Source organism: Pseudonaja textilis, chromosome Z (genome assembly GCF_049901715.1).
Source record: "Pseudonaja textilis isolate UNSWEBS1 chromosome Z, rPseTex1.2, whole genome shotgun sequence".
Classification (NCBI taxonomy): Eukaryota; Metazoa; Chordata; class Lepidosauria; order Squamata; family Elapidae; genus Pseudonaja; species Pseudonaja textilis.
In genome coordinates, this window is record NC_142008.1 from 8,052,695 (window position 1) to 8,075,772 (window position 23,078).

At 46.8% G+C, this 23,078-nt stretch overlaps 1 protein-coding gene across 1 annotated transcript; it reads left to right on the forward strand.

Annotated features, from left to right (window-relative positions):
* Positions 1–242: 242 nt before the first annotated feature.
* HTR5A (5-hydroxytryptamine receptor 5A) lies at positions 243–13,654 on the forward strand. The gene is made up of 3 exons (XM_026719889.2): positions 243–965; positions 2,504–3,507; positions 13,232–13,654. The coding sequence occupies exons 2-3, from the start codon at positions 2,761–2,763 to the stop codon at positions 13,562–13,564; spliced, it is 1,080 nt and encodes a 359-aa protein (XP_026575674.1). The 5' UTR covers positions 243–965; positions 2,504–2,760; the 3' UTR covers positions 13,565–13,654.
* Positions 13,655–23,078: the final 9,424 nt, after the last annotated feature.

Consider the following 23,078-nt stretch of genomic DNA (forward strand, 5'->3'; position numbering starts at 1 on the left):
ACACAAACACACACACAAACACACACACAGAGAGTATTACAAGACCAGGGCCTTTTCACGCTTGCGTAAACATTCCAAAAGAAGGACAATTTTCAGTTTTGACTGACTTTGCCAACGAATTCAAGATTTCTCTCCCTGCCGCCTTTCTCCGTCAGACGTGGCGCAAACCCTTTCTTCGCGTGCTTGCGCGTGCCTGGGGCGTGTGTCTACATATATGTACGCATTCCCATGTGATGAGTGCTGCGCGTCTCTTCGCGACGCCTGGGCGTCGGAGGGGAAGGCTAGTGTGTGGGGGGGGACGTGTAAACTTCTGCGCCCCTCCGTTCCCTCCTCCATCAAAGACGGAGGGAGGAACAGAGCCGCGGGGGTTTCCTCGAGGCCAAACCCACTCCCTCCACTCCGAGGGAGGCAGGCAGACGCCGGAGCTGCCGCCGTTCTCGGGAGGGAGACGGTGCAATCCGGGTGGGGGGCGCAACGCGATAGGCTCTCCTAACTGGCTGGCCTGTACTAGGATCTGGCAACGACCGTCACTTGACGGGCGCGTCTCGATGTTGGAGAAGCCGACCTCGGCTTAGCGGCAGCCGGTGAGGAAGAGATGGGAAGAGACGGCTCAGGTATTTCGTTCCCGCGCCTAGGGAGCGGTGGGAGGTGGGGGCGGGGCTCTGGAGCGGAGACGGAGCCACCGCATGATTCCCCCTGGACTCCAGGTCCCCGCCAAGGCGCGCCCCGAATTGCGCCGACTTTCACACGATCGCGTCAGATGAAGTGTATAGGATGGCGCTGAGATCTGCTTAGGGATCACTTGGAAGAATACGCCTCTCCTGCTTTGCCAGCTGGGCTCAGAACCTTCAGGGTCCGCGCTGGACGGACTCTCTGGATGCCCCGGACGTGTTTTTGGCCGAAGCCGCGCCCGGGACCACTAGCCGAATCCTGGCGCTTCAGTTCAAGCTAGACGCCGAGCTGAGGTTGGTAGCTCCGCTTTGTCGTCCTCTCCATCTAATCTACCCTCCCATAAGGTCCATATTTTCTCCGGACTCCCCCTTCCTCCGCGGATTCCGAAAGCCCGAAAGGCCCGGCCACTGCCGAGTCTTCAAAGTACCAGAAGTGAGTCCGCGCGCGCGTGGGTTGCTACTGGAGGCTCATTCAACCCTCGTCGCGTTGCAGTGGGGAAGAGCGTCGCTAGATGTGCGCGGGGGGTCAAATCCCACTGCTTTGCTTCGCGGGTCCGCTTTTCACTATTTTGAAGGGCTGGAGACCCAGTTGACTCCAGGAGGTAGAGTGATATACCTGCAGCTGAGCTGGACGGGAGACCACGTAGAAATCCCAGATCTGTGCCCGGGAAGTCCGAGGTGGACAACCTATGCAAAGACAAGGCCTCTTCCATCTATTTCTTTCCAGGAAATTCATTATATCCCAGAATGGAAGCTCAGTTTGATTTATCATGATTTTCAGGGACGCAGTTTTCCCTTGAATGATTCAGGCCCGTCCCCCTTTCCATCCCATCACACTCCTTAAACGGGATATCTTTGTGTTGTTGCCTTTTTTCCTTCTCTTTTATCATAAACTTGAAACTAGTGCTGCTAAATTACTACCATGCTGCAGATTTAGACTTTCCTTGCGTTAATTGATTTAGCAAAGGGATATTATTCAGCGTAAGGGTATTAAAAGCCTTGTTGCCTCTGAGGCTGCAGATTTGATTTGTATAAATCTGAAAGGTTTTGTTTTAAATGTGTTCTTGAAATATGGTCTGGGAAGGTACAGGGGGAAAGCATCTTATGTTTTGATTGCGTCTTGTTGGACTTAGTTTTATTCAAAGAGTTATTTTGTTATTTTATTGGAAGAGGCACTTTTTCTCTTCCCAGTACAGTTGTCGTTACAGATGAAGAACTAACATATTCCTCAGGGTGTCCTATTCCTCCCAATATATCCAGGTCAGGCTCTCCCAGGTACTGGAGATCAGCAGGAGACAGCTAGATGCCTCCGCTTGCTGTGACTTAATTCCTTCCTCATATTGAGATTGATTGCTGGTGACACTGTGTTTATCTTCTCCATTCACCATTTTTGGGCAGCAGTTAGAGAAGTGATTTACCATATCCTTCTGAGACCTTTAAAAAAAAAAAAAAACTTCCCAACCTTGCTTATACTTTTCGGTTTCCTAGTGGTCACCCATCCCAAATACTAACCAGATCCTTAACTTTGGGGATCAGCCAAGATTGCCACATAGCTGCCACTGTTAAATCAAGTTAAATAAGTTTGATTCCAGCAAGAAAAGATGGTTTGGAAGCTACAGAACTAGGATTCCTGCTCTTCTATACAGCAATGCAGCTGGGAATATATCAGTTCCACTTTTCTGCTTTGTATATAAGACATCAGCCTGTGTTTAATCTTGATTATCTGTTGTTGCAAGAGTGCTGTAGGTAAACAAGCAGGGCAACTTCAGACAGAGGGTCTCTCCTTATTAATCTGGCTGCTGTTCCCCCCCTTTCCTTCCTGCGGTTTACAGGGACAGAAATTCGGGCATGGCTTTAAGATTACTTATGGCCACATCCTGGAGGCAATTCATGGTTACCACCGATAGGTCGATGCTGCTAGAACCAGCCACGTGGCAGAACACCGGCTTCTAAAATAAGAAGTACCTCCCACAATAACTTCCTTTTTAAGAATGCTATTGAAGATATTATTGCAGGACATTAAAAATCAGAAGTAGATCTCCTGGTCTGTCCTCATCACCTGCAGATCATCTCCATTCATCTCTGCAGGATGGACCGCTCTGCCAACTTCACCTGTCTCTCTGCCACTACTTTGGCAGAGCCCAACTGGACCGATCCTGGTCTCTTGCCCGGCCCGGCCGGCATCGGTGTTAAACCCTTGTCAGTCTTCAAAGTCCTTATCTTGACTTTGCTGGCCATGCTGGGGGTTGCCACGTTCCTATGGAACCTACTGGTGCTGGCCACTATCTTGAGGGTACGTACTTTTCACAGGGTGCCCCATAACCTAGTTGCCTCCATGGCCATCTCTGACGTGATGGTAGCTGCTTTGGTGATGCCCCTCAGCCTGATGTACGAGCTGTCCGGCCGTCGCTGGCGTCTGGGGAGGCTGCTGTGTGAGATCTGGGTTTCCTGTGACGTGCTGTGCTGCACGGCCAGCATCTGGAACGTGACGGCCATTGCACTAGATCGTTACTGGTCCATAACGCGGCACTTGGAGTACACGCTGAAGACCCGCCGCCGAATTTCCAATCTTATGATTGTGGTGACTTGGCTGCTCTCTGCTATCATCTCCTTGGCTCCACCACTCTTTGGCTGGGGAGACACTTACTCCGAGGGCAGTGCTGAGTGCCAAGTCAGCCGAGAGCCTTCTTACACCGTCTTTTCAACCTGTGGAGCTTTTTATGTGCCTCTCTGCGTTGTGCTGTTTGTCTACTGGAAGATCTACAAGGCAGCCAGGTTTCGCATTGGATCCCGTAAGAGCAATTCCATCAGTCCAATTACACCCGGAGTTCTAGAGGTTAGTGCTTTGCTTACACTTTTAACACCCAAGAAGTAAGCTTACCACAAAGGTTTAGGATGCAGCATTCATTTGGTCTTTGACTGGCCCTTACCTCGTTTAAGCAAGGCTAAAACCACGATGCTGGCAATTGTGAACTTGTGCTTCGTGGTTCAGATCTCTGATCAACAGAACCATGATTCATTATTGTTATTATACTAACTACTCCCCAGTTAGTCGCACAACCAGCTAGAGTCATTGTTGACTCCTGGCTTTCTTTTGAATAGATCCATTAGTTTTCCTGGCAATGTTTTTTTTCTGGAAGTGATTTTTCCCTTGCCTCATTCCTAGGGTTGAGAGAGAGTGACTGGCCCAACATCAACCTGCTGGGTTTGTGCCTAAGGTAGGACCAGAACTCACACAACAATTGATGATTGGCCCAAAATCATCCAGCTGGTTTTCACGCCTAAAATGGGAATAAAACTCAGGGTCTCCCAGTTTCTAACTTGATGCCTAACCACTACAAAATCAGCTTATTATTATTATTTGCTACATATTTTTTAATTTCACTTTTCATGTAGGTTATATAACTCAAAGGAGTGATCTTCTCAATACCTAATATTCTCTCAATTCTTTTTTGAAGATTTAGATCAAAAGCTGCAAAATATTTTGTATTTTGTAGGCTTTGGACCAACGTGGTCTTTAATCCCATTTCCTGAATTTTGGGGTTAACTATAATTTGGTTGATGTTTGCTCTTCTGCTGAACTAGACTCTTAATTACCAGGGTTTTTTGTTTTTTGGGGGGTGGGTGGAGGTGGGGGGAGAAACAGCTTCCATTAAAACAGAACTTCCTCAGATTTATCTCATTGCTGTACCAGACTTTTAAGAGAAAGATCGAGTAGCAGATAGGAATCAACAGATTACATTTTTCCTGACCACTCAAACCAGGAAGTTTAATTCAACCAGGTTAATATTGTCAGTATCATCTGTTAGTTATTTGTTCTGCCTATTTTTCTGCCCTCCCTGGATATTTGGGGAGATTATATCTTTCCCAGATATATTTTGGGACTGTTATGCACAGCATATACAGGTGACCCTTCAGTTACGACCTAATGGATTCTACTTGTGACTATCATAAATTGGATCACCCAAGTGACGGACAGGATTTTACAGCTCTTTTTTGGGAGCTAAATGCCACGGTCACTAAGCAAACCAATGATTTGCTATGGGCATGATTTTCTTAAAAAGTGTAAGTAAATGTCAGTTTTTGACAAAAGCGTCAAAAAACTGGGGACACTGCAAACATCCTGGAAAGGGACCTTGGAGGTCTTCTAGTCCAACCCCCTGCTTAAGCAGGAGACCCTATAATTGGAGACAAATTATCCAATCTTGTCTCTTCTTAAACCCCCCCCCACCGCCCAATGATGAAGCACCTACAACTTCTGAAAGCAAAGCAGTTCCACTGGTTAATGGTCCTCACTGTTAGGAAGTTTCTCCGTAATTCCAGGTTGCTTCTGTCTTTCATTAGTTTCCATCCATTGTTTCTTTTCCTACCTTCTGGTGCTTTGGAAAATAAGTTGACCCCTCCCCTTCTTCTTTCTGGCAACCAAACTGGTTGCCAAGCATTCAAAGTGTAGTCATTTAACCATGGGTGGATAGGTGGCACTGTTGGAACTTTGAATCCTGGCCAGAAGGATTCAACAAGGAGTCCATTGTAACTTCAAATGGTCGCTCTGTGCTGTCCCAGCCGGTCTATGGGAATTGGATAGTTACTTAGGAATTGTGAGCTGTCCCCTTAAGGGAATGCATCATGGTAAATGTAGCTAAAGGTATCCTGGGAAATGTAGTTCATGACGCGTGGCCACATCTGTAATCCTGATCGGTCACTGAATTGATCCTTGGTGGGTTAAGGGAGTTTTCCTCATTCTTTATCTGAACTCTCTACCACGTGGCATCTTCCTTCTATCGCTACGAGATAGGTTAGGAAATAACCATATTTCACGTACAAGGCAGATATACAAAGGATTGGTCATTAAAGAACTTAGTTATAAATGTGAGTTATGAAGATACCTGATGTACCAATAAATGAACTTCGTTATGGAAGCTTTGTTGAGTTATCTCTCTGCATCTGCACAACTATGGATCTAGCTGTGCAAGAGGCAGAACAGTGAAAGGTGGTTAACTCCTAACCCATCTCATAGCAATAGAAAGAAAATGTCATAAGACGAGGACTACCTGTTTGTGACGCCTCTGAATTTCACCTTTCTCTTGCTCCTTAATTGAAATCCAAGGCTAGGTCTTTCATCCTCTAAAGAAGGACATTATCAATCACACACTCCCACTCTCCCGAGGGGGTATTTATTCACGAGACCTTTCCTGCCCTGTGTTTCTTACGCACAACCTGACAAGCAGCAAGGCTCCAGGCATGGCAAGGAGGGGACCCAGCCTACCTATACGTTTGCTGCATGTTGCCTTTTCTTCTTTTTCTTCTCCCATTCATTTTGTTTGCTTTGGGCCTTTGAATAGGTTCCCTTTATTCGGTGTGGATGTGTAAACAGCTGCACTGCCTACGACTTCCAAGCTGCATGGAATTGTGAAAAGCACAGGCTCACTGTTTACAAATCTTAGGAAAGGGTTCTCTGCCCAGTTGGTGGGTAGGCGTGGCCATGGTGGGCGTGGCCTAGTCGACCTCCTGCACCACGGCGGGGGGGGGGAGCATTTTTGCCCTCCCTGGGCTCCGGAGGCTTTCCTCGAGACTCCAGGAGGGTGAAAACGGCCTTCCCGGACTCCGGAGGCTTTCTGGAAGTTGGAAATGGGCCCATTTCTGGCCTTCCCGAACTTCCGGGAGGCCCGTTTTTTGCCCTCTCCAAGCCTCCGTGCGCGCCCTGCACTTAACTGCATCCAAAATGGGTCATGTGGGGACTCCTGGGAGGGGCAGAATGGGGTGGGCGGGGCCAGCCGGGAGTGGGATTTGGGGGTTCCCTGAACTGCACAGAATCTTAGCTAGGGGCTCTCCCGAACCCCTGCGAGCCCCCAGCAGCCCAGCCCTGACCCTGTGGCAGGGAAAGTGGCTGGCTGGGGAATTCTGGGGCCCTGGGAAATGCCCACTTCTTAAAGAGGCTGAGAAATTCTAATGTAGTGCCTGGAAATAGATCCTGTGTTGTGAACCCCATAAATGATTTATCCCCAGAACTATTTCTATCACCTGTGGCCGTGGGTGTGATTAAGTTGAGGTTTCTGCCTTCATAGTCATGCTCAGCATGGCAAGGATAACATAAGCTTCTTGGAACAAACTAAAGCATTGCAAAGTAATCCGTTTCCCTTCATTACTTTTCCGTAATTGAAAAGCTACTTTGGAAACGGTTGCTGAGATTGACAGAAATGGGGCTGCCTAATCTTTTTGTATGTTTATCCATTCCAAACCACCCTTTCTTTCATTTGCAGGAGGAAAGAAAGCAGGGTGTGATACATTTTTCAGTGTAATAATAATAACAACAACAACAACAATAATAATAACAACAACAACAATAATAATAGCAGCAACAACAACAATAATACTAATACTAATAATACTACTAATAATAATAATATATCCTCCCATGTTGTGGCTCCCATATCTTAATTTGGTCTTATTTGGTTTTAACAGCACCGTTTTTGTTTTATTCGGGCCAAATTGAGCCTCAACCTGTTGTCCAAGTCTTGATTTACATCAAGTTCTCAAAGCTATGACGACAATAGACCCCGAAATTTCCATTGCTAAGCAAGACAGCTCTTAAATGAGTTTTACCTGTTTTAAGACATTTCTTGCCACTGTTGTTAAGTGAATCACTGCAGTTAAGTTAGTAACACGATTGTTAAGTGAATATGGCTTCCCAGTTGACTTTGCTTGTCGAAAGTTTTTTAAAAATGATCACATGACCCTGGGACACTACAACCACCATAAGCACATGCCAGTCGCCAAACATCTAAATTGGGTTATATGATCACAGGGATGATACAATGATCATAAGTGTGAGGACTGTTCATAAGTCAGGTTTTTTCCAGTGATTGTAACTTTTTAATAGTCACTAAACAATTGGACTTCTCTCTATTGTGAAAAAATGTCCTTTATTTTGGTACCTAATTAGCATCTGGGCCATTTTAAAAGCTAACTCTTTCCAGAGTCTTTATGTATGAGCCCATAAATCTGTGATGGGTACTGTGTTTTCCCCAGAGGTGGCATTCAGCAGGTTCTGACCAGTTCTGGAGAACCGGTAGTGGAAATTTTGAGTAGTTCGGAGAACTGCCAAATCTCACTTCTGACTGGCCCCGCCCCCAGCTATTCTCCGCCTCCCATTGAGTCTCAGCTGATCGGCTGGGTCTTCTTTGGTTGCCCTGCACAGGAGAACGGAGCTGGAAAGCAGGTTAGTGGTGTGGGGAGGGAAGGGGGATTTTACGGTATCCTTCCCCTGCCATGCCCACCAAGCCACGCCCATGGAACCAGTAGTAAATAAATTTGAATCCCATCACTGATCAAGAGCCAGGGAGTCTACCGAATAGTTTAGCTGCCTAAGGTTACTAGTTTGTTTAATTCACATTTGCATGCTATCCAGGGTGCACCACTGGGAGAAAATTAGTCCCGCACACAGAGTGTCTAGCAATATTTTGTAGGAGTGCCAGTGTCACTCAGGGCCTTTCTGCATTGATTTCACCTTGCATTTGGGCAAGTCTGGTGCCAGTTGGTTTCTTGCTATTGCACAAAATGTTGTTAGTTTCCCATTGGAGTAGGACAGAGGTGGGTATTCAGCAGGTTCTGACCAGTTCTGGAGAACCGGCAGCGGAAATTTTGAGTAGTTTGGAGAACCGGCAAATCCCACCTCTGACTGGCTCCGCCCCATCTATCTCTGCCTCGCGAGTTCCAGCTGATTGGCTGGGTCTTCTTTGGTTGCCCTGCACAGGAGAACAGAGCTGGAAAGCAGGTTAGTAGGGTGGAGAGGGAATGGGGATTTTGCAGTATCCTTCCCCTGTCACGCCTACCAAGCCACGCCCACAGAACCGGCAGTAAACAAAAATTGAATCCCACCACAGGCTAAAATCCCAGTATAAATGTCCTTTGGCTTGAAACGCATTTGTTGATCCTGGTATCCACATCGATGGTACCAGTTGGCTGCTGAAAGCCTCTCTGCTATTGGAATTTCAGACAGCGACTATGAACCAACCCCTGGTGTTCTCAAGAGCCTCAGAAATTAATCCCACATCATCAGACCGTGAACTAAAAGTCCCGTGGCTGGGATCGAATGTTGAGTTAGCCTCTCTGACAGGGTTTGTACCAGGAAGCCTCAACATTTTCCATCTTCAGGCGGCAGAACAAAAAATATCTCAAAGCCACCAAGTGGGCTCATTGATGGCGATTGTCAGTGGTGGGGTGAACTTGGTGCCTGGTGGTCTGGGAAAGGTTTGATCGAGGTGGGGGGGTGGGCTTAGAGAAAGCTTTGCAAATGACGCAAGGTAGGAACTGCTGTCCTTGTGTAAATTTGAGGGATCTGGAGTGGGAAATGACAGCACAGAATGGTGATTTGTGCCAAGAGCTGAGAAACTCATCTGACTCTCAGCCAGACACTCATAGCCCAGACATGTTGCAGGGGGAAATTAGATGCAGGAATGCTCTCTATAGGCTGCCCTGAACTGCTGTAGGTCATGAATAAAATACACAATCATGAAAAAAAAACCTGCATTTGCATTCTAAGGAGTAGAGCAGTGTTTTTCAACCTTGGCAGTTTAATGAGATGTAGACTTCAACTCCCACAATTCCTTAGCCAGCAGGCTTAGCCACCAACCAACCCCACAACTGCCAGTCCTAGATACCCCATTGCAGGCAGAAACTGACGTCCCCCTTTGTCTCATGAGCAAAAAAACAAAACCAGGGAGAAGACCCATCATGACACATAACCTTCTCCGGCCAAAAGGCTTGCAGCCATTTTTTTTAAAAAAAAGCAAAAGTGATTGAGATTTTTGTGGGAATACCCTAGTCTTTCTGAACCTTTGCAACTTGGAAGAGGTATGGACGTCAAGTGGTTTGCTGGCTGGGGAATTCTGGAAGTAGAAGTCCACCTTTCTCCAAGTTGCCAAAGTTGAGAAACACCGCAATAAAAAGTTCCTTCCGATGGTGAAAAAGAAAGCAGGTGTAAATAATAGTAGGGATGTTCTGGGATTTTTCCATCAGATCACAGGAATTGTGATGGTGATGTCACTCATGCTGCAGCTTTCTGTTGCTTGATGTTGCAGTCATTTGATCCAGGCAAAACACACCATTGTTTTCCCATAAGAACTCAGTTTGGTTTTCTATAGGAAATTGCTGTCATTTGATCTCTCTCTCTCTCTCTCTCTATGTGTGCGTGTGTGTGTGTGTGTGTGCGCGTGTGCACACCTCTTCAATTCTGGAGAGTTAATCGTGCTGTGGAAGCAAAGAAATGCCCAGAAGTCCCTTGTGAGTGAGTCAACACAGCTTTCAGGCAATTCCACTCTTCTTCCAGAGATCTTTTGCACAGATGAAAAGATCAATTGGGAAAAACTCAAAGGCAAACACGACGGGCGGTACTAAATCAATCTTTCTTTCAGCATGATCGGGATTGATTGATGGGGATATAAATAGGAAGTATGCTAGACCAGAGAATTAGGAACCAAACAGTTTTTCGTTTGAACACCCCGGCGCTTTATTTTGCTGGTTCCTTACAATGAGCTAAGATTCCTGGTTTAAGCCAATAAATGGTATAATAAATATCATATGGACATTATTTTCTTTATTTAATTGGTTAGAGTAGAATAGAATAACAGAGTTGGGAGGGACCATGGAGGTCTTCTAGTCCAACCCCCTGCCTATGCAGGAAACCCTACACCACTTCAGACAAATGATTATCCAATCTCTTTTTTAAAAACCCTCAGTGTTGGAGCATTTACAACTTCTGGAGTCAAGTTGTTCCACTGATTAATTGTTCTCACTGTCAGGAAATTTCTCCTTCGTTCTAAGTTAACAGGTAACAGATAATCAGAGTTGGAAGGGACCTTGTAGGTCATCTAGTCCAACCCCCCACCCAAGCGGGAGACCCTATACCATTTCTGACAAATGGCAGTCCAATCTCTTCTTGAAAGTCTCAAGTGATGGCGCTCCCACGACTTCCGAAGGCAAGCTGTTCCATAGGTTGATTTTTCTCACTGTCAGAAAGTTTCTCCTTGTTTCCATGTTAAATCTCTCCTTGTTCAGTTTCCATCCATTATTCCTTGTCTGGCCTTCGAATGCTTTAAAAAGTAGCTTGACCCCCTCCTCCTCTCTGTGGCAGCCCCTCAAATATTGGAAGACTGCTATCATGTCTCCCCTGGTCCTTCTCTTCACTAGACTAGCCATGCCCAGTTGCTGTAACCGTTCTTCATATGTTTTAGTCTCCAGTCCCCTAATCATCCTGGTTGCTCTTCTCTGCACTTTTTCCTAGGGTCTCAATATCTTTTTTTATAGTGTGGTGACCAAAACTGGATGCAGTACTCTAGATGTGGTCTTACTAAGGTTTTATAGAGTGGTATTACTACTTCTCTGGATCTTGATTGTCTCCTTCTGTTAATGCAACTTAGGATTGCATTAGCTTTTTTGGCTGCTGCTGCACAGTGCTGGCTCATATTTAGCTGGTTGTCCACTAAGGCTCCAAGATCCCTCTCAGAGTTATTGCTATTGAGGCTGGTTTCACCCAGTCTATATGTGTACTTTTGGTTTTTCTTGCCTAAGTGTAGGACTTTACTTTTCTCTACATTGAATTTCATTTTGTTAGATACAGCCCAGTGTTCTAGTCTGTCAAGATCTATCTGAATCTTGAGCCTGTCTTCTTGGGTGTTAGCTATTCCTGCCAGCTTAGTATCATCTGCAAATTTAGTAAATTCCCCTTCTATTCCCTCATCTGAGTCATTAATGAAGATATTGAAGAGTCCTGGGCCTAAGATGGAACCTTGTGGCACCCCACTGCTTACTTCCCTCCATGCGAGTCCATCTAGCGGTGGTGCTATCTATTCCACTTTTTTCTAGCATACCATGGAGCTTACCAAGCTTCTCTCCTTGATTAGTTTCCATCCATTGCTTCTTCTCCTGCCCTCAGGTGCTTTGGAGAATAGCTTGACCCCCTTCTCCTCTCTGTGGCTGCCCCTCAAATATTGGAAGACTGCTACCATGCCTCCCCTGGTCCTTCTTTTCATTAAACTAGACATACCCAATTAAAGCAACTATTTAGCCTCTTGTCCCCTAATCATCTTTATCAGTTAGTTAGTTGATCTGTTATTAGTTAGTTGATTTTTATTCCACCTTTATTATTATAAATAAGGCAGCAAATATACCTTATGCTCTTCCCTCCTCTTATTTTCCCTATAATAACAATCTTGTGTGGTTGGTTGGGCTGAGAGAGAAGGATTGGCCCAAATTCATCCAGCCAACTTAATTGTCCAAGAACGTGTCTTAAGGAATAAAGATATCACATGCGATCATAGAGGTAAATTTGAAGACAGTGTGCCACACTGATCATCCAGTACTGTACAGGTAGTCCTTGGCTTACGACCACGGTTGAGCCCAAAATTGCTCTTGCTAAGCGAGTCTGTTAAGTAAACTTTGTTCCATTTTACAATCTTCTATTTAGAAATAAAAACGAGTTGGGGTTGAGGTATTACTGCTGGCACCTAGTAGCAGCATCATATATGGGTAGTGCTTGTCTTTTGACCACACCAGAATTTCCGTTGTTAAGCAAGGCAAGTGTTAAGCAAATCATACCTGATTCTACCACCTTGTTTGCCATGATTGTTAAGCAAATCACTGCAGTTCTTAAGTGAGTCACAGTCATTAAGTGAGCCCAGTTTCCACCCCATCTTGCCTTTCTGAAGCTAGTTAGGAATGTTGCAAGTGGCAATCACATGATCTGGAAATGCTACAACTATCACAAATACACTCCAGTTGTCAAGCACCCAAATTTTGATCGGTGACCTTGAGGTCCTGTGATGGTCATAAGCCCGTCCATCAGTCATAAGGTGTTTTTTTTTCAACACTGTTGTAACTTTGAACGATCATTAAACTAACGGTTGGAAGTCTTGGGCTGCCTGCATGAAATGCCAATGTACAATCAATGCTCTTGTTGGCCACAAGCAACTGACAGGAAATATTTAACAGTGGCTGATAGAGCTTGCTGTAGATCAGGGATGTCAAACTGGCTTCCTTCGAGGGCCAGATCAACACTGTAGTTCTCCTCCGTGGGCCGGCTGGGGGGAGGGAGATAGGATGGATGACTCCTGCAGCACTCTGATGGCAAAAATGGGGCACGGGGGCTGCATGCCCCCCCCCCCGGGCTCTATTTTGGCTGGCAAAGTGGTGCAGAAGGCCATCCAGGCCAAAAAGAGGGCACGGGGGCGCACACACACACACACACACACACACACACCATGCCCTGGTTTGGTCAGCAAGGTGCTGCAAGAGGCTGTCCAGGCCAAAAATGGGGATCGCGGCCCCTCCTCATGGTCCCCCCTGTGCCCACGGGCCGGTCTTTTGCTATTTCCACGCTGTCCCTGCGGGCCAGTTTTAAGCACCCCCACGGGCCAGATGTGGCCCGTGGGCTCTGAGTTTGACTCTCCTGATGTAGACGAATCTCTGCTCCACAGAACCGCTCACGGGATGCTTTCATGCTCAGCAGCAGGACAACCCAGCCCGCAAAGCAATAATCTAAAGATGCTCTTTCTATTTCGCAGCTCAGGGAGGATTCCCAGCATCCACAGATGTTGTTCACCGCCCGCCATGCCACGGTGACGTTCCAAACGGATGGAGACACTTGGCGGGAGCAGAAAGAGAGGAAAGCTGCCCTCATGGTGGGGATCCTCATTGGTGTCTTTGTCCTCTGCTGGATCCCCTTCTTCATCACGGAACTCATCAGCTCCCTCTGCTCCTGTGACATCCCGCCAGCCTGCAAAAGTGTTTTCCTTTGGCTCGGATATTCCAATTCTTTTTTCAACCCTTTGATCTACACAGCCTTTAACAAGAACTACAACAATGCCTTCAAGAACCTCTTCTCCAGGCAGCCATAAACAGTGTCTGGGGAGAGGACCCAGAGGTGATTTTTTCCCGCTACAGGCAACTGTACTTTGTTTGTTTTTTAAAAAATATTTCCCTTCTCATCCAAGAAGCTTCTTCACTTTTTAACTGATTGGTAGGAATGGAGGGATTTATATCCGGTGGTGGGATTCAACCAGTGTAACAATGGGTTCAGTTTGAAAACTGCCCATATTCCGTTCTAAAACTTAACTTCTACTGCAGCCCTGGTGAGTAAAACAGCTGAGGCATGGGAATCTGCTGTGCCGTGTGAATCAGCTGGGCTTCAAAACACGGAAATAAAGGACAGACTAGGGCAAGTGCAAGTGGGCGAGGCCAACCGATCACCGGAACTACCGGTTCGCTCAAACCAGTCTGAACCGGCTGAATCCCACCTTGTTTATATTGCAATCATTCAGTCCTTATCTCACTTGGGGTCAGTCGTTAGCTCTCTGAGAGTTAAGCCCGCTTGGGACTTTATCTGTATTCTCAGAGTCATCTGAATTAGAGTGTAAATGAGTGTGGAAATTTCGGCAGTTCCAAAAATGTTCCACATCCATTTACACACTGATTCAGTTGACTCTGAGGATACAAATGAACCCTCAAGTGGCTTCAACAACTCTCAGAAAGAGTGCTAATGACCAGTTGACTTTCAAAGGTTATAAATCCTTTCATTCCCCACCAGTCAGTTAGAACTGAAGAAACTTCTTGGATGAGAAGTGAAATGTTTTCAAACAAAAATACTAAGAAAGTCCAGTTGCCTTTTGGAAAAAGCACTTTGGGACAATCATGACCTGGATGATTGAGAAGCTACATAGGCATCTCGGGAGAGAATATTCTCTCTAAAGATTTCATGCTCCCATGCATCCTCCAGAGAAGGAGGAAAAGCTCTTGAAATAAACATCATTCTTTTCCAGTTGATCCAGTTGCTCTTAATATCTCTGTTCTCCATTGCTGTAGGAGATTATTGAAGTCAGTAGCTGCTTGTTCAGACACAGTATTTTCCTGGCACTCATATAATGGTGTTATGTCATTTGGATAGTCTGATTTTTCTTCTCAGCTCAGTTGCACTTGCTAATGTGACACTCTGTGACGTTCATATATCACTCTAGGATGTTCATGGCTACCAAGAGAGTCATATAACCTGTAACATCATCCATAATGTAACATTAGCCTCATAGTGAGAGATCTCTGTTTTTCTTTGTATCGCTTTGGAGAATTCATATATCATAAATGTACTGCTCAATATATAAGAAAAGTATTTAAGTAACCACTCACAGAGGGATAGGAAAGAGAACGAGGTACCCACCTTTGCACGTTTTTTTGGCCAGTTTAATACTCTTTTATTTCATTACATTAGTAGGGAATATATAATCCTTCAGATATTGCTGAACTAAAATTCCTGGCAGACTTAGGCAGGATAGATATTGGGGAAAGAATTGGAGATTACAGTTCAGTCACATTTGAAGAGCCATGGATTCTCCATCCTTCTATTATTGTTTTCAGACACTCAAGACACCAAGAACCAAACATCTGGTTCTGTGTAGCCAGGTGGTAACTCACCCAGAAGCAGACTAGAACCCAATGCAGCTCCTATAGCAAAAGTGTTACATGCACAACCCTAGGGGTGTCCCAAACTGCTCACCCCATCACATTCTTCACCAGCTGCACTTCCAAATCCTCTTCAAAGATAGCCCCATGAAGAATTAAGTATTTGGATACATTTAATCAAAAGTGTTGTTAGTATTGAATTTCTACAAGCACAATGCCCCTCAAATAATATTTGTGTTTGGAAAAAGTCTATCTGCTAATGTGAAAAATACACGGGCTTGGGTGCTGGAAAGAAGAGGTTACACCAAACCTGAGCAATGTTATTCTAACAGAGATCCAAATCCAGAGCCATCCCATATCTTCCCAGATTCTCCTTTATAGCTATTATCTCTTCGGCCGGTGAAACTATCTAGTTTCTACTTTTTCTTAGTAAAAGAGCTTCCCCAACCTAGTGCCCTTCAGCTGCATTGGGACTTCCGTATAGCACCAGACTAGTAGATCTGGGAAGTGTGGGGGTGGGGGTGGGGGAGTTATGATTAAATTGTCTTATATGTAATGCACGAAGACCCCTTAATTTGTAATATGAATCAAGGTGAGAAGAAGCAATAGGAGAAGAGTGATAGATCATTACTTCTGTTTGAATGTCTTCAGAAATTGAGCAACAATAGGAAATAGCAAGCAATTCCAGCTATATTGTTGTGTAACATTTGTGGAAAATCAAATGTTTCGTAGGCACTAAAATCTGATTCTATTTCTTGCTGCTTTAATTTTTGTCTTTCATTTTCTAACAAAACAACAACAACACTGCAATATTGAATAAAGTGTGAAAGCTTTAACACAGAGATGTCTGTGAAATTTTAAAGGAACATGTATCAGGAATCCGGCAACACATCTGCTCAGTAGCAAAGAGCAAACATTGTCCATATCCAGACATTACATACATCCCATAGCCAACCCCAATGAGTGTTTGTGCAAATAGAACTAGGAATGATACATATACACATACACCATTCTTCAGTCTTACTGGGTTTAAGGAATAAAAGCCCTGTTCAAGGCTTTCAACCAAAATACTGCAGTCTAGACTATCAGGACCATGGACACCTCCCTAAAGACATAGAAAGGGGACCTTCCATAGTGCATCTAAATTTCTAAAGGAAACTGCTTTAGCAATACAGGTAAGTCCACAACATATGACCACAATGTTTTGGTTTGTCTTGCCTTATTACTTTATAAGCAGCTCAAGATGATAAATGTATACATACACCTTTTTCTTCCTGTTTGTTCCACAATGGCAACCCCATGAGATGGGAATCTAAGTATAGTATATAAAATCATACATTGCAATGTCCTACCTGTCAATGAATACTTCAGCTTCAACCATAACAACACAAGAGCAAACAATAGGTACAAACTCAAGGTTAATCACAACAAACTTGATTGCAGGAAATACGACTTCAGCAACAGAGTGGTCAATTCTGGAATACTCTACCTGACTGTGGTTTATCCCCAAACCCCAAAAACTTTAACCTTAGACTTTCTGCGATTGACCTCATCCCTTTCCTAAGAGGTCTGTAGGGGGCGTGCATAAGCGCACCAACGTGCCTACCGTCCCTGTCCTATTGTTTCTTTTATTTTTCTTATATGTATCCATGTATTCATAATTATGTTTTTACTTAGACCTATTATCTTGTAAGCAACTGACAAACCAAATAAAATAAAAATAAATAAATGGTGAAAGAGAAGCACCATGGGTAACACGATAGCAGTATTCCAATATTTGAGGGGCTGCCCCAAACAAGAGGGAGTCAACCTATTTCCCAAAGCACCAGAGGGAAGGATAAGAAACAATGGATGGAAACAAATCAAGGAGAGAAGCAACCTGGAGTTAAGGAGAGATTTCCTAACAGTGAGAACAATTAAGCAGTGGAATGATTGCCTTCAGAAGTTATGGGTGCTCCATCACTGGAGGCTTTTAAAAGAGATTAGAGAACCACTTACCTTGTCCACGTTGTGTGCCAAAAGTGCGCTCATGTGCCTGCACCCATGATGCAATGTGCATGTGCCTCTCCTGCCCCTGCACATGCATGCGTGATCCCCTACGCATGCACACATGACTCCCAAACACCGCATGCCTCTGCGCATGTGAGCATTTTCCGCGCGCATACACGGCAGATACCCAACAATCAGCTGGCTGACGGGGGGCATATGTGCATGCTCAGTGGGGCTCTTCTGGGCAACCTCTTGTGTGCTGGCAGAAGTGGCTCTGTGTGCCACTTCCGGCATGTGTGCCATAAGTTTGCCATCATGGGTATAGGGCAGGAGTGGGATTCTACCAGTTTGCACCTATTCGGTAGAACCGGTTGTTAACATTCTAAGCAGTTCAGAGAACCAGTTCTTAGAAGAAATTACTGGCCTAATCCTGTAAGGAAGGCAGGAAGGAAACATTCTGGTGTTGCTTACAGAAACTGCCTCTCCATTAACCCTTATTAAATTCTTGGCAGGACTAGAATTTCTGTCTCAGGAACTTCTCTGGAGTTTTTTTCCCACTCCTTTGCTGGTACTTTGCTTGTGTGGAGTGACCATTTAAACTTACAATGGCACTGAAAAAAGTGACTTATGACCATTTTTCACACTTATGACTGTTGTAGCATCCCCACAGTCATGAGAGGCCAGGCGAGGAGATGTGTGCCTCGATGTGAGTGATGTTGCATTGGCCACGCCAAGCCAATAACATGCCAACAAAGCCATGTTTACCCAGTCACATGACCACCAAGCCATGCCCACCAACTAAGCCACGGCCACAGAACCAGTTGTTAAAAAGATTTAATCCCACCCCTGGTATAGGGTCTCCTGCTTAAGTAGAGGGTTTGACTAGAAGCCCCCCAAGGCTTTTCCAACTCTGTTATTCTATTATACGGAAGAGGGTGGGCCTAACAGAGAGAGAGAGAGTGACTGGCTGAAATTAACACAGCTGGTTTGCATGTCTAATTAGAACTGAAAAATTAATAGTTAAGCAGTGCAGTCCTTGAGTGAGGCATCACACATATTGCACCAATTTTACATCCTTTTTGCTGCAGTCATTAAATGAGACATCACAGTAACCTCCAATCTCCTACAGCTTCCCCATTGATTTTGCTTGCAGGAAGCCAGTTGAGAAGGTTGCAAGTGGCAATCAGGTAACCACCGGATATAACTCTCATATATATATATATGTGATGGTTGCCAAGTCTTCGAATTGTGATCAAGTGACTACAAGGACACCGTAATGGTCATAAGTGCAAGAACCACCATAAGTCACTTTTTTCAGTGCCATTGTAACTTCAAGAGGAGTAGAGAGGTAGATGACTAGTTGGATCATTCCTCCCCCCCCTCCCCAAATGGGGACTTTAGTCACCTTTCCCCAGATCAGATTCTTTAAACGAAAATGAACGGGGGAAAAATGGTGTTTGTAATAATCTTTCTGTATCATTTCTTCTCACCCTTCCAGACACATTAAAACCTCAGTTCCTGTATTTAGAATTATAGTGAGAGTTGAATCCCAGAATTTGGAGTACAAGGAGTTAAGCATGCTTGTCTACAGAGTAATCACTTGAGCCAGTATTATAAAAAAGCAAACAGCAAGTAATTAAGAACCACTCTACAAAGTATATGGACATTAAGCTCCAATGAAACTCTTGAATTGAATTGTAGGGAAGTTATGGAGGAAGCAAATAGTGCACGGAAAGAAATGAATTTGTATGCTTGTGTGACAGCCTGTCTGGGAACACCAGGGAAGGGGCGTTGGTTCTTACCTGATACGCTTCTTTTCGTAGAGCTGTTGAGAGTGTCCAGGTTGGGAGGAGCTCCAGTCTCGGCTCTTCCAGGCTGAGCTTGAAATTGAGGAACGCCCCCTCACCGTCACGTGGTCCTCGGGCGCTCCCCAGGTTTTTGCACAGACGAGAAGGAAGGTCCTGTTCTCATCACACTCAGGAAAAAAATATATTAGATTGCTCGGTCGAACAGCCAGGTTTCCCACCAGACGGCCTACGGGTGGGGCTGGACACTCTCAACAGCTCTACGAAAAGAAGCGTATCAGGTAAGAACCAACGCCCCTTTTCCATAGAGCTGTCTCGAGTGTCCAGGTTGGGACATACCAAAGCTTGGCTAGTCCTGCGGGTGGGGCCCCGTCTGGTATAGAATCTCTCCTGGAACCCTGATGACCCGCTGGAAGGCATGCCCAACAGGAGAAAACCCCTGGATATTGGGATGTCTCAACAAGTGGCCTAAAGAGGAGGCGGAGCTATCCGGGAGGCAGTCCCGCCAAAGAGGCCAACAGGTGTGCACTGGGACCGGGATTCAAGAAACTGGGAAGACCGACCCGTGTGGGGAATTCCCCTGGGAGAACTCTGGGACAGAGAAAAGGAGGGGAGGTGCAGAGATCTGTGTGAGGCCCGGGAGCGCAAGAAGGGACCCCGGCTAGCATTGAATGGGGGTAGATGTGTTGCCGACCAGTCGCCCAGGGCAGGGTGAGGAGGACAAGAGTGCTCCTGGGGTAGGAGCCTGTTGCAAGCAGGGGTTAAAGGTCGGAGTAGAGGTAGGCCTTCTCGCACTCCTTCCTCTTTTTTTTTTTTTTTTTAAAAGGACAAGCGCCTGAGGGCGACTGCATTATCGAGAACGACGGAACGAACCTCTCCCGGATCCCCGGGAGGGCTTCCTGGAAGGATTACCTCCGGACCCATCCGGCTCCGCTCGGTAGGGAGATCTATAGGGAGAGGATCGGTAGTATCTGGCAAAGGAGGAGGAATGAGAAGAACCCTGGCGAGGAGAGGGGGGAGCCTCTGAAGTCGGACCTCCTAGAGAGGAAGGGAGGTACTTGCGCTTGTTCCGGGTCTCGGCCAGGAATGGGTCGAGAACCGGTCCAAATAACTTTCCCCCAGAGATGGGGGCTGTTGCTAGCTTAGTCTTGTTTTTAACGTCCGCTTGCCAGTGGCGGAGCCAGAGTAGACGGCGGGCGGTAACCTGGGACGAAATGGCCCTGGTGGAGAACTTTGCCGCCTGGAAGGTGGCGTCTGCAAAACTTCGGCCGCGGCCAGGATCTTGGCAATGTCCTGGTGCGCCCTGAGATTGGCTGTGGGGACATGCTGCTTGAGCTGCTGGAGCCACTTGATGGAAGACCTGGTGAAAAGCGACGCGGCAGTGGAAGCCCTGACTGCCCAAGCGTCAGAGAGGTGAGCGGCACAGGGGCCAGTTCAGCTCGCTTGTCCTCGGGCTGGAGAGCATCGAGTGAGTCGCTGGGAGTAGAGCGGAAACCAGGCCTACCACGGGCTCGTCCACGGGGAGGGATCGAGCAAGGTGGAGAACTGCGGTTCCAGGTTAAAAAACCGCTTGTCCTGGGCGTTGGGGGAGGGGGCCCCGAGGAGGCCAGCTGCCTAGAAACCATGTCTGAGAATATGGGCGGGACAGGGATCACTCCCAGTTTCCGCCACGGGCTGAGAGAAGAGAGAGTCGGGAGGAACCCTGCCGCCGCCGGGTTGGGTGGGGAGGGGGTTCAGGCCCGAGGTGGTCCTGGCTTTGAACAGGAGGGACCTAAATAGGTGTGGTTTAAAGAGCCCTAGAAACGCGGGCTGACCTGGAGGAGGCCCTCGTCCTCCGACATGTCCCCTTCTAGGGGACCTGTTCCCAAAAGAGTTCACTGCCTATGAGGGACCTCATGTCAAGGTCCTGCTCGTCCCCAAAGAGGGAAGGGTCCCCGGGTTCTTGGGCCTCCATTCCCTCCAACTCCAAAGGTAAGGTTAAGTCCTCTTGGGGAGTTGCTTGACCATGCGAGGCCGCTGATCCTAGGGCCTCGGGGGCCGCGGGCCGAGGAGCCAGGCCGGCCAGCTGCTGCATCTGTTGTGCTACCCTTTGCCGGATGGCCAGCTCCATAGCCTGCATTAGGTTTTCGGGTATTTCCGCCATGGGGAGAGACTCCTCCGGGCGCAGTTCTACAGCAGTGGTGGGCAAGGTGACCTCAGGGGCCTGTCCAGGCTGTGGGGAGAAGCAGAAGCAGGAGGGGAGGGGAGAGGAGGATGGGTGGAGGTTGATGGAACGGAAGGGTCCCGGGGCACAGAGCTTGACTCCTGAGAGCGTCTGTCAATTTCCCTTTCGAGGGCCCTGTGTCGCCTGAGGGCATCCCTTTGGGAAGCTTTGGATGGTTCCTGTGCCTGTTTGCACAGGTGGTGGGATTTGGCCTTGGCCTTCAGAGAAGTGCCACGAGAGGTATTGTCGTCTGCCATCTGGAGAGGAGAGAAAAAAAAGGAAAAAAAAATTTTTGGTTAATGCGGGCGGTTAACGGGTCTGGGTACAGCCAAAGCAGAGGCTGGAACTCCCAGTGCTCGTGTTGCACCCCCTTTTTGTCAAGGCCACAGAATTGTTCTGTAACGTGTTGGGAAGTAGGGCCTCAGCCCGGGGCCAATCAGCCAGAATAAACGCCAAGCTGTCCCTGCCGGGCGAACCGGGAAGGGACATGGCAAGCAACTAACTCCTTAGTTGGGGGAGACTTAGGCAGGATTGCAAGGTATTTGAGCAGTCCCAGGATCTGCCCAGGAGTCAGGAAAACAATGCGGCCTACTGGTAGGCCTCTGAAAAAAAAACCAATGACCCTGAGGCCGCAGGCAGAAGGGAATAATGTAAGCTGAAACCAGGTCTGGATGCGGCCTCACGGGAGGCCGGGAATCCCTTCCAGGGCACACCCAAGATGGCGGCGCCCAGGGCCCACCCAAGATGGCGGACGCCACAGGGGGCCCGAGATGGAGGCCGCAAGTAACGGAGGCAGCCCCAGCGGCGGTAAACTCCCAGGAAGATTAGAGCCTTTGGGAGAACCAGGAAGCGTACCCTGGGCTAGAAGGCGTTCGCGGGGGAACGGCGGCTAAAGCGAGGAGAGGCAGGCAGGAACGAAGCGGCCTCGCGCGGAGCGATTAGGGCGGCAAACGAAGCGGTGGGGGGCAGCGCTCAGCGCTCGTTTTCTCCCCTAAGGAAACAGTTCGGAAGTTAAAAACACTCCCTGGGGAGTTCAAACCTGAAGTCCTGCGCTGCCTGCCGGTGATCCAGTAGAAAGCGATGAGAAGGAGAGGCCTAGAATGCTGAACGACCGGAGCAAGGGAAAAACAGCCTGTTAGCCACGAGGCTGAGCAAAAAACTGGGGAGCGCCCGAGGACCACGTGACGGTGAGGGGGCGTTCCTCAATTTCAAGCTCAGCCTGGAAGAGCCGAGACTGGAGCTCCTCCCAACCTGGACACTCGAGACAGCTCTATGGAAAATTTACATATTATGAAACTCTCAGTCCTTGGAAATATGGCTTACAATTTAATAAACAATGGCTGCCATTCATCTATAGAAGTAGAAAAATACAACTGCCAATATGTTGCTTTCCTTAGATGCCTGGAAATCTGAAATATCAGCCAAAAGAGAGTGGAACTGTTGTTTGAAAAATGAACTGTTCTATATCCAATTAATACTGCAGGATGTTGAGATATGTTGCTGTTGATCCCCAGCCAATATTACCAGCTCCAATTTCTGTTATTCTGGAAGAAGAGAAGCCACATCACTTACAAATGTAGACCTTTTGCTAATTTGGTGGTTGCATGCTTTGAACAGATGTGGCACTGGAAAGTATAGACCACACAACATTGTGCAGCACGGGAAGTCTTACATTCATCAGTTTTTCAATGGATATATGTCACAATTTCCTTTGCAACTGAATGCTAAAAGTAAGCAGTCCTTCAACCATTCATCTAGCCAGATTGAGGGGATGATTATGTCGAAGGTCTCACTCCCGTGGGCATATTCTGTTTTAGGAACCAAGTGCCATTTGATAGTTGAAATAAGATGAACAGAGAGCAGAGTTAGAGACAAATCTACATGGGAACTGTTCCCATTAGAATAACATAGAGAATTGGTGTGCATTGGATGGAGAATAATGAAAGAAGAAGTGCTGAAGGC

Bases quoted from the DNA above. Each gene is read 5' to 3' on its own strand.
- HTR5A (XM_026719889.2), top strand. From the start codon at position 2,761: ATGGACCGCTCTGCCAACTTCACCTGTCTCTCTGCCACTACTTTGGCA. The intron at 3,508-13,231 runs GTTAGTGCTTTG...TCTATTTCGCAG, and splicing joins TTACACCCGGAGTTCTAGAG to CTCAGGGAGGATTCCCAGCA.